The sequence below is a fragment of the Euphorbia lathyris genome, chromosome 1, assembly GCF_963576675.1.
Source record: "Euphorbia lathyris chromosome 1, ddEupLath1.1, whole genome shotgun sequence".
Lineage (NCBI taxonomy): Eukaryota > Viridiplantae > Streptophyta > Magnoliopsida > Malpighiales > Euphorbiaceae > Euphorbia > Euphorbia lathyris.
In genome coordinates, this window is record NC_088910.1 from 97,461,779 (window position 1) to 97,473,556 (window position 11,778).

At 32.6% G+C, this 11,778-nt stretch overlaps 2 protein-coding genes across 2 annotated transcripts; one reads left to right on the forward strand and one right to left on the reverse strand.

Moving 5' to 3' along the window:
- The first annotated feature begins 7,081 nt into the window (after positions 1-7,081).
- LOC136211949 (large ribosomal subunit protein eL39z/eL39x) lies at positions 7,082-7,778 on the forward strand. The gene is made up of 3 exons (XM_066002745.1): positions 7,082-7,237; positions 7,338-7,441; positions 7,538-7,778. The coding sequence occupies exons 1-3, from the start codon at positions 7,235-7,237 to the stop codon at positions 7,584-7,586; spliced, it is 156 nt and encodes a 51-aa protein (XP_065858817.1). The 5' UTR covers positions 7,082-7,234; the 3' UTR covers positions 7,587-7,778.
- A 2,592-nt stretch (positions 7,779-10,370) lies between these two features.
- LOC136211965 (protein SPIRAL1-like 2) lies at positions 10,371-11,395 on the reverse strand. The gene is made up of 3 exons (XM_066002746.1): positions 11,353-11,395; positions 10,847-11,186; positions 10,371-10,744 (listed from the first exon to the last, which is right to left on the reverse strand). The coding sequence occupies exons 2-3, from the start codon at positions 11,147-11,149 to the stop codon at positions 10,643-10,645; spliced, it is 405 nt and encodes a 134-aa protein (XP_065858818.1). The 5' UTR covers positions 11,150-11,186; positions 11,353-11,395; the 3' UTR covers positions 10,371-10,642.
- Between the last annotated feature and the right edge of the window lie 383 nt (positions 11,396-11,778).

The following is an 11,778-nucleotide window of genomic DNA, read 5'->3' on the forward strand; positions in this document are numbered from 1 at the left end:
TGCCTCTTGATGAAATTTCAGCCTCAAATATCTTATGTGGAATTAGCTGAGAAGAATCAGTTGCATATTGGTAATACATTTTTCTTCTTTGATGCTGAATGATGATGCATGAATCAGTAGCCCTAGCAGTAATCACAAAATGAATTGGTGCAAGTACTAAGACCACTTGCTTTCACTGCAGGTAATGTAGAGATCCTAATCATTAGTTACACAGTTTAGAGCAGATTTCTACATTCATCCAAATTCTTTGGGCCCCTAACCTTTTCTATTCATTGTTCTTTACCGCAAAAGCTACCTCAAATAATGAAAGTGTTGAAAAGAATAAAAAAATTCCATTCTGAAATTTAGAAAACTTATTCTCTTGTTGCAAACAGATTCCAAAAAAATGGCTAATTGTTTACTATCAATTTATCATAAGCATATCTCTTTTGGTTTTTTTTAGACTGCATTAAGTGAAATTGCCAATTGTTGATATGTAGCTTATAAGAATGAGATGCAGAATAACAAAAAAATTCTTGCACTTCTGGCAGATTTTTGTAAGTTTCTTACGTAGTCTGCTAATAACTAATTGTTCCTAGAAAAAGATGCCATTTACATGCTAAGGTTGAACTTAAGAAGGTATTACAATCTGTCTCTCAAGTTAGAAGATGCATGACACAACTAGTTTTACAACTATCACATAGAACATTTTAGGCATTTAAGGAAATAGGGACTGCATACTCGAGTACCCAAGCATTAAATGAAATAACTTAACACAATTTAACACTCAAATTGCCACATATACTTTTATTGTTTACCCACATTGCACTCAAACAACACCTATTAAGTGACTATCAAATTCAATAAAGCAAGAATGAGAATATAAAATCAGTAAGACAATTACAAATGTAAGAATAAAAAGGGAAGAGTGGAAATGAAACGAGAAACTAAATCAGATTACTGAAACATAGATTAAAGAAAAAGAGTTCAAAAATTACCGAAAGAATTTGCAGAAGGACAAAAAAAAGTAGAACGAACAACAAGAAAGCAGAAGGACTGAATCAAAAGGTTGAACAAGCAGCCGCAGACAAAGAACGTGAAATACGCGGATAGAGAACCACCGTTTCTCCACAGTCATATTTCCAGAACCCTTCAACTGTTGGAGAGAAAAAGGAGATCAGAAATCAGATTAAACTCGAAGTATTAAAGAATTGGGAAATAGATGAAATAATTTTCAATACCTGCAAATGGTCCACAACCAAATATGCAATGGAGGAAGAGCCGAAGAAGAAGAAGATTAGAATGGGTAATTTTCTGAAACCCATCCCCCTTTCTTTTCCCGCAGTTTAGATTTTAGGGTTTGAATTTTGAATAGATAGAGCAAAAAATTAGTGTTTAATGGTGGGAAATAAAAAAAATTCCCTCCAAAAGTTTTAGGGTTAGAGCCAACATTGGGGATAAGGTGTAAAAATACTTATAACGTTGGCAATCAAGAGTAATTTTATCCCTAACGTTGGCATGTTGGGTAAATTTCAGCCATAATTATAAAACATATATATTTTGCTCCTTATAATTCTGCACCAATTGCATATTTGAATTTGATTTATTTTTTGTCAACCTCGTACAAAATACAGTATATTTTTTAATCTTTTTTATTTTCTTCACGTCTAATCCTATGTTTGTGATCTATTACTAATTAGTCATAAAATAACATACACATAAAGTATAGATGACAAGATTAATGACCGAGAAGATAGTTTAACGAATTATTTCTCAAATTGATCCAACTTATCAAAGTTAGGGGTAAATTTGCTCTTGGATGCCAACTTTAGGAGTAAAATTGCTTCATTTTAGACCTTGGAAGTAAAACTGCTTTTAGCTATAAACGTTAGGGGTATTTTTGCATCTCATCTCGCCAAAATAGCATAGAGATAAAAAGAACCTTTTTATAAAAAAAAATCATCATATGCAAAACAAACTACATAATAAAGTGTTTCATTTTTTTTTCATATCTCTTGCAACACTTTATGAATAGTTTTCAAAACTACCATAGTAAAGTTAGTTTAACATATCATTGGCAACACTTTTTAAAAAATGTTGCGAAAGATCAAATTTAATCCTACAATTTGGAACACTTTTGAGGCAACACATGTGTTTTAGGTTGCAAAAGACCATCTATGGTGTAGTGTGATATGATATTTTTCTTCGATTCCATCATTATGACGTACTTTTTTAAGGCGATTTGATTTCTACATTTTTAATGACTTTCATAAGTTAAATCTAGCCAACTAATGTTCATCTACCAGCGTCTAATTCGGCTAGATAACATCACTGCTCAGATTTGTCAGTTTATGACATTTCACATTTCTAATATATATCCACCCTTATGCGCGAGAATATCAAATATGGAATTTTCGTATATCATCATCATCTCTAAAGAAAACGTATTTTCTTTTATCACCAAGTCTTTAAAATTCATACCAATGAATTTTCCTAGACTTTTAGTGTGGCTTACACGTTGCCACTGGTACAAGTAGGTCTAAAGCCTCTGAAGTGACTGTATTCTTAAAACCGGATCCATCTTCAATTAACGTGCATGTACCAACACATGCCAAAAGGCAATCAATCTGTTTAAGCAAACAGAACAAGACAGTAATTGAAAAGTTTTCCTTCCTAAAATTCCAAACAAACCAAGTTAGAATCAAAAACTTATAATCTGTTTAAACAAACAGATACATAACAAATAATTTAACAAAACATATAAACTATATATATATAAAATATATATTAAGTTGTACTCCAATCTGTCTCAATATAATCTGTTCGTAAAGACAAACCATTATCAAGGTTTTCCTGTTCATCAAAATAACTATGAAAGTTGCTGGATAAAAAAGGAAACATAGCAAATTTAACTTTTGAAATAACAAAAGTTTTCTCCACCTTGACGAATAGATGAACAATTCAAATTACTAATTTCATCTTACCACCAATTAATTGATGTAGAAAACTATACTAATCCAACCATTTTGTTCCTGCACAAAACTCTTTCTAAACTGCTTATCATTCTAACATTTAAGGTATATAATCACTAGAATTAATTGGTTCTATAAGATTTAAGCAATTCACAAACTATCACTGCACTAAGCAATTCTCCAATATTATATTATATACACTTTATATATATTATAAGCATAACATTCAAATAAATTCTAATAAAATATTGAATGATACAAAACACAAAAGTTAATATATTATTGAATATCATTAACTTTTTCCACTATGTTCAATATCATTAGATATTGATACGCAGACACCATGTAATACAAGAAAGAGATTAATAAATCCCCTAACTCTCAATTGCTTTACCATATTAAGTTATCCATTTTCATTGACAATTAACTCTATATTCTCATGGACAAAAACAATGATAGGAAGCATGAATCAACGTTATTCAACAGAAAAGCAAAAAATCAGTAATGAATAGGGTCGCGTTCCCTGCTCAGGTTGTTCATTGATTGTGTGTCAGTTCTTTGGAAAATCAGAAAAAAAAATGATCTGTCTTAAGAATGTTAGACAAATAATTACTTTTATTTTAAGAATGTTAGATTTTTAAGAAAATAATCTATCTGTCTTAAGAATGTTAGACAAATTGTTACGTCTGTCTTAAAAATATTAGATGTGATTAACCAAAAAACAAAATGAACACAGAAAACATACGAACAATAAAACTAGAAATTAAAAGGAAAGAGTTAGACAAATCTGAGGCCTGTATTATCAGTTTCCTTAAAACAGATGTTGTCTTTATTGACAATCGTCTCCTAGGATACAATAGATTACGCAAGCGAACTCAAACCGTATGTAGGCTCGTTATCACCGGAGTAGGAAAACAAGACACTATGAACTGTCAGAGAACATAAACATTCAGAGAATATTTATTTTATCAACAGTATAGACACTAGTCACTGAATTTGACAATTCCATTCTATATAAATAGAACTCAAAGGATATGTCTTTTTCACGAACGAAGACGTCTGTACACGAATAAATACGACTGTTCACGACGGACACGACTGTTCATGAAAGGAGGTGTTTGTTGGTATTTAAATTAATATATAATTTTATTCAAAATTTTCCAACAGGAAACAGTTAAGGCATGAGATAAAATGATTAGTTAGAAAATTTGTATTGCTTAGCTAATAATAGAAGAAAGTGAGGTTTTAATGTAAAAAATAATGTTTTGTAATGAGTATAATTTCATCGATGAATTGTTATGATTGTTGAATATTCTTGTTAGATGTTTTTATTTGCACAATAAAAGCCATTGTTAATAAGACAAACACACATAAGATTTTACATTAAATAAGCTAAAATGAAGATGAATTTTGATTGAAAAGGTAAAAAATCTTATAAGTTATCATTTTCCACATTTTTTTATCTTTATTTCATTTGGTTTCTATAGGAGTGATTCATAGAAGCAAGTCGTGATTGCTCAACCAAAGATTTGCAATCCATTGACGTCTCAAATTTAGAATAAGGATCGGGGAAATATTAACAACGAGGCCACTACGTTCTTTAGATGCACACTGTGATAGATGTTATATCTCGTAAACGTAGGATGTTTGGGTATAAACTGACCTTGACCATACTACCGGTGTAAGCAAGTGGGAGCATAATAACTAATATGACCGATCCCATGGCACATAATGGTTATGAAAATTCACCGTGGCATGGTTAAGACACCACCAAGGGCATATCCACCAAATATGAGAATTTGTAACACCCTTAAATAAGTAAATCTGGCCATCATAAGAATGGGTGCAAAGTCCTCAATAATAATATTTTGTTGCTGATAATTCCTTGGGGAATACATGGCCAAATCAACACTAGGTTGTTGTATAAGACTCAATTTCTCCAAAAGCCATATATAAAAAAATATTTTAAACTGAAAACCCCAAAAGGAAAATTTAACTTGAAAATAAATGGCATACCGAACAATAAAATCACTAAGTTGAAAACTCAAGAGGGCGGGTTAGGTAACAAAATGGCTCATACTTGGAGAAGAGGCAAGGCTCTCGCAAAATGAGCGAAATGACTAGCCTTAAGGGTATCTATAACAGTAAAAGTCTTGACTAGTATCACTAAAATAGGAGAAGGTTCCATCAACAACCACATATATGGTAGACACCAATGGGAAAGGGAACATGACATTCTCATGTTTACTCGAATAGAACATTAGAAAACACAAACATATAAGTCTAGCCCAAGATGGAATGTTTCGATCCTTTGAGAAACACATTCGTACTATAGGGCTTCCAACCCCAAACTAGTGTCTCAACAAATAGTAACTCAACAGGATGAACTAGAGATAGATCGAAAAGGGGAACTAATAGAGGAACTCCGGTAAAATCCATATAGGGAGCAATGATCAGGTCACGATGCTTAGTAAGGGCACCCAAAATGGCACAAAACTCCTAATATATAGTACAATGATCTTGAGAAGTAAATATGAAAACATGATGTCATGTATCTTAAAATGAGAGAGCAGCAGACATGAATGTGGGGTTAGACATCACAAAGCGATAGAACTGCAAGTTCCTAAGACGAAACAATGATAACTTGAGCTAGTCAGTAGAAGATAAAGTCTCCAAATAATCCCTAAGTTATGTATCCATCACCCTATAGTAAAACTTGATAAATAAAGGAAGAACCGTAAATCATCATGAACATGCATACATACATGCATACATACATATGTTATCGTCACATTTTATAGTATTTTCGTATTTAATTAGTATTTATTTCGCATCATTTTTGTAGTTATAATAATTTTCATACCTTTTCACTACTTTATGGGATAAATTTCATATGTGCGTACAACGTTTATCCAATTTCATACTTTGGTGTACAACCTTCATTTTGTTTCACTAATATGTACAACCTTATAGGTGACCTCACACTATAATGTACAACAGGTAAAAATGACCGGTCAACGCGCCATGCCAGCAGTTATTTGGTAAATACATATTTATATCTCTTAATACTTATAATCCTGTTATAAGGATATTATTCTTTCTAGGGGGCGGAGATAAAAGGAGCCTAGAGGGCTAGGTCTCTCGGCTGCCGGAACCACCCCTATCATGGATGGTTTCGTGCCAACATCGTTGTTGGAACTATCCCTATTATGGATGGTTGCAGTCCCCTGTTTTTGACAAATTAAGGTTCGAAGTGGTTATTTAACTTATTGAGTTTGTATTTAATTACAAAATCCAACTTGATTAGTATGATAGACGATAAATTTCTCTAAGTTTGTTCAAAATGACTCAATCTTATTTTTATAGTCTAAATCTAACTTAATTTTAAAAAGTTTTACATTAATACGTAAAAATTGGTTGTGGACCAGTCACGTGATAACATATATATACAAAAAAAATTTGAGCAAGTTCGATTTAGTAATTTTTTTTTTATGTATGCACGTATAAAATTGACCATCAACGAACCAATCTTGTATTCGCCACCGATTCTTTCCTATAATAAAAAAATAAAATATATGTACATGATTTAAAATTTGATGTACATGTACATGATTTAAAATTTTATTTGATGTACATGTACATGATTTAAAATTTGATGGACATTTACTTCAAAAAAAAAAATTGATGGACATAGCATACAAATTAATTAAGATGAGATAATTTCAAATTAATGATCAATAATAGATAATAATTCATATATTTTCAAATTAATTTAATTATATGTAATATATTTAAAATTGCGATACACGCGGTTTTTTTTGAAACAAATTCACAGATCAATAATTTTGTGTGTATGAGATCCGAATAAACAAACTTTAGGCGTGCGATAAGTTTTTAATGTTAAATATATGTGTGTGACAGATTTTTAAAGCTAACTATAAATGTGTGATAAGTTATTTAAAAAATTTTGGGTGGGGTTTTTCTAGAAAGAAAAAACCCAAGGGTTAGCCTTGCCAAGCTCTTAAGTTTAAGGATTTATTTCCACATCGATATATAAAACTTGTCAGGTTTAAGGATGTAAATATACATTAAGACTAAGATATTTTCATTTGGAAGCGGATCCATTTCAATTCATATGATGCCCAAAATCCGACCCGGTCATTTATAGGTTCCCTTCCTACTATAAGAACACTTATTTAACAAACTCTCTTCCCAGTCAATTAGGGTTTCTGAGAACGCCGCTTCTATTGTAGCAGTCAGGGTCTCAGCTCCAACGCTCAACAATGGTATGTCATCTCACATAACTCTCTCTTCATGTGTATATCTTGTAATTGGTCGAGATGCGGTGCTGTGTATGTATAATATCTAATCATGGAAATTGTGTAGCCGTCGCACAAGAGTTTTATGATAAAGAAGAAGCTGGGGAAGAAGATGAGGCAGAATAGGCCTATTCCTCACTGGATTCGCATGCGAACCGACAACACTATCAGGTTCACTTTCCTTTTTATTTGTGTCTTTTTGGATTAAATCAATCTATGGATAGGAGTTTTTTGCTGATTGCTGCTGTTTATTTTGGGAATTTATAGGTATAACGCTAAGCGCAGGCACTGGCGCCGTACCAAGCTTGGATTCTGAGGATGCTTTGTGTTAGCTATTCGTTGTGATTCAATAGGTTATGTTTTGAGATTATGGAAGTTTTTCATTTTTGGGTATTTTTGTTTCGGACAAGTAGCTATCTCCCCTAAACATGAAATGAAATTGAGTAATTGAATTGATAAATCTCTGTTATAATTATCTATTGTTCCGTTATATTATTATACTTCGTTATTATTCTGTGTGCATGGAAATTGTTGAGAATTTGGGTGAGGGTATAGAGGAGCTTTAAATCAATTGTGGAAATGGTTTATTTACTGTCTTTTTTTTTGGTTCATCTAGAGGAAACAGAGTTACTATGTTTTGGTTTCAACTGGAGTTATAGTAGCCATTGGGTTTTATGAGTTTTTGCACGGTTTGGTGTAAAATCCAATCCACTGCAATAAGTGCAATGAAGTAGTAGATCTCTTTTGTTTTTGGATGCATTTCCTGGTTTATTCAATTTCTTCTGCAATGAAGTGGTTCATTTAGGGAATAACTCCCACCTGGGAGGATAGAAGTGATCTGAGTTCCTGTTATCCATTTATCTGGTGTAAAATAGAGATGTAGCTTTTGAGTTACCATGATATATTGGAAAATTGCTTGGTTAGGTCAATGAAGTAGTAGCCCTCTTTTGTTTTTGGATGCCTGGGTTTATACAATTTCTTCTGCAATGAAATGGTTCATTTAGGGAATAACTCTCACCTGGAAGGATAGAAGTGATCTGGGTGCCTATTATCTATTTATCTGGTGTAAAATAGAGATGCAGCTTTTGAGTTAGCATGATATATTGGAAAGTTGCTTGCAATTGTGAGTTTATATAGACAGTTGTCCTCCATTCTTAACATTCTCTCATTTCACTAGGGTCATTTTTCTCTCATTTTATTCGTTTGAATGGTCCTCATGAGTTAAGGTTGCTCTATATTTTGGTGTAACCATGCGCGATGAGTTGTTTGGACATGGAACTTTTAACTAATGCAACTCTGGTTATTTTTTTTGACACAACAAGACCTTTTTATTTATGATCTAACACATCAAGTTTCTGATCTTTTTTTTTTCTACCGTAGAGGTTCAAATAGTTTATATGTTTATACATTGAATCATTTAGAGATTTAATCGAGTGCATTATAAGTCAATTTGTCAAAACAAAAGATTTTGACATTATCTGCTTTAAAACAGAGAAGTAGCTTTTGAGTTTGCATGATACGTTGGAATGTCAATTGCAAGCCTGAGTTGTATAGGCTGTTGTCCTCCATTCTTGACACATTCTCTCATTTCGCTAGCTCATTATTCTCCCATTTATTCATTTGGATGTCCCTCATGAGTTGAAAGGTTGCTCTGTGATTTGGTAAAAAATGTTGGAACTGGAAGCAGTAGAAAAGGTTGCTAGCTTTACCGAGTCATTCATAGAAGAAAATTGTGTACTACTGGAATGTATATTCAGACATGGAACTTTTTACTAATTGATCAGCTGTTTTAAGCCCCTGATCTTTGCTATGTTTACGCTGTTAATGGTTTTTTGTTTTGACACATTGAGATCTTTTTATTATCATCTTTTACTTTTACACATCGAAGTTCTAATTGTTTGCGTTTACACATTGAATCATTTTGAAATTTTAAATGCCCTCTTACTTGAGGGCATAATGTGTTGATTTATAAACGCTGAAGGGCTGAATGCGTAAGTTTATATGGATCATTAGGGATGGAGTACAAAAACACCCCCAAGGGGCAAGTTTTCTGATAATGTGTGCAAGTTAAGCCTTTTTTACTCTTACCTTTGTTCGAGAGTTTATAGAATATAAATAAAGTTAAAAGTTTAACTTCGTTTGTGAGTTTAAATATTGAAGGGAAAGAAAGTTAAATTTACTCTGAAGAGATCAACTTTTTAATGAATTTTCTGTTATTTCCATAAACTCCCAATTTGGTTGTTAGAGTTTTGAGGGTAAAGAAAGTAAACATTTAATTTTCATTAATCTTCATTTACTCTTCTAAAACAACTAATATGATATTTAACCTTCTATTATATCTATTTAATATGATATTTAACCCTCCATTGTCTCCATTTATTCCCATTAATTTGGTTCCATTATCTCCATTTAATATGATATTTAACCCTCCATTGTCTCCATTTATTCCCATTAATTTCCTTCCAAACAAGGATTTACGGTTTTAAAGTTGGGGCCACTTATTACTAATTATTAGTAAAACATTCTACGAGCCACCTATCAGTAATTATTAGTAAAACATTCTATCGAAGTCATGTATTTATGCTGCTGCATCTATTTGTATTATCATAAAAAAAACAGAAAAAATGTGTACACATGTACTGAGTGATTTAATTTTATTTTTTTCATCTCATGTTTGTATCAGATCATTAGCACTATAAAATATGAGATATTTTTATGATAAATTTTTTTAATTTTTTTTTCATTAGTGTACATGTGTTTGGGATAAATTTTAAATTTTTTCACATGTACATTCGTTTTTTATAAGTTGATGAGTAATGACATAATACAACTTATTTATGACTATGTAGAATACAATTGTACTATATAGATCGTTAGAAGTAAAACTGGTCTTGGCTGAAGGTGTTTTTACATATTATCCTATATCATTATGAGTGTGATTTGTCAAAACATAATATTAAGGATGAACTGATGTGTTGCATTGGAGAGGAAGAATGATATCTGAATTAATACATATTATTATACTATCATGAGTACGATTTGTCAAAACATAATATTAAGAGCGGACTTGATATGTTGCATTGGAGAGGAAGAAACAGTATCTGAATTAACCCATTAGATTGGTAGATTATTGACCATAAATGGGTAGGGGGATTGGAATTATTACAATAACAACATATAATAAATTGCCAGAAACAAAATATGTAATGAATATGCATTATTACATATTCCAACTGAATAACGTTTGTGTTCCAAGGCAGCTCCCTCAAAATCACAAGACAATATCAATACTTGGCATACAAGAGAGATTAGCCTTGAAATTATAGGAATACAGTTCCCTAAAACAATGTATTAGTAACAGACAAGCAGGTTTCATTTCCGGGGAGAAGACCGAGTATTTTCACCCCCTCCAAAGAGATAGCCAAGAGAAGATGCACCCCCGGGCGCAGCATGAACTTTGGTAGATGGTCGCTCCTGCATACATTTGAAGAAACCAAGTAAATACTAGTGTAACGAATCTATAAGAAGAAGCAAGCATTAAACAATTGAAAGAGTCTAGAGAAATTGGCCTCATACCGTAATGTAGTTGCCGCAATTCTGGCCCTCAGCGCGCTGGTAATTGTTAGTGAGATAGCCATGGACGCCTGCTGGAACTCGCTTATCAGTTGGTTGTGTTGCAGCAGTAGCAGATTGGCCTGCTGCTGGAAGTTGCTTATCAATTGGTTGTGTTGCAGCAGGAGCAGGAGCAGCAGAAGGGAAGATATTGTTTCCACCTTGTCTCACACTTTTGGCAGCCGGAGCATTGTTAGCTGTCTCGTTGTTACCAAATAGGTATCCCAAAGAACTCTGTCCACCACCGGCACTAACTCCGCGTCCCATTTCTTCTCTTATTTGCTTCTTATGTTCAATGCAGAACCTGTTCAATACACAACAATTAGAATGAACCATAACGTAGAGTCATAGGCGGATCCAAGGACGGGCTTGAGAGGGGTGGTTTCGCCCTGTCTCAGCCCTGTAATTTCATATGATGAAGCCGGAAATGTCTAGCCAATGGAAGAGAAATAAGAAAAGAAAATGCATACCTTGGGTTTGGTTCTTTGTTGAGACAAAATTAGAGAAGCAAATGGAAGAGAAATGAAAGAGAAGGGTAAGAAAAGTATGTGCATATATAGCAAAAGGGAAACGTATGGTTATTTGAATCTGTATGTCATATTTGGAAAGATGAGCTGGCTCTTGTTTGTTGGATGTTAAAACGTTTTCAACGGTCGGCAATGCCTGCCTGAATGAAAACTGACCCGTTTGAATTTATTTATTCTTGATAAGCAATTATCTGTTATGTTTTACTAATTTTACACAAAGTCAATTGATAAACGTATGAAATATTAATGTGAAGCTGTTATAGCAATATCTATTTCTATCTATTTCTGATTAATAACAAATCAGTTTTCTTATCGATAGTTAATTAGTTATTACGTAGATAAAATATTAAAATTAACTTTCTCATTGTA

What these genes read in the sequence shown, in the direction of transcription:
- LOC136211949 (XM_066002745.1), top strand. An exon ending in CGAACCGACAACACTATCAG is followed by an intron (nt 7,442 to 7,537) that starts GTTCACTTTCCT and finishes GGGAATTTATAG; the next exon opens with GTATAACGCTAAGCGCAGGC.
- LOC136211965 (XM_066002746.1), bottom strand. Translation starts at nt 11,149, where the DNA reads ATGGGACGCGGAGTTAGTGCCGGTGGTGGACAGAGTTCTTTGGGATAC. An exon ending in ATTGCGGCAACTACATTACG is followed by an intron (nt 10,745 to 10,846) that starts GTATGAGGCCAA and finishes AAATGTATGCAG; the next exon opens with GAGCGACCATCTACCAAAGT.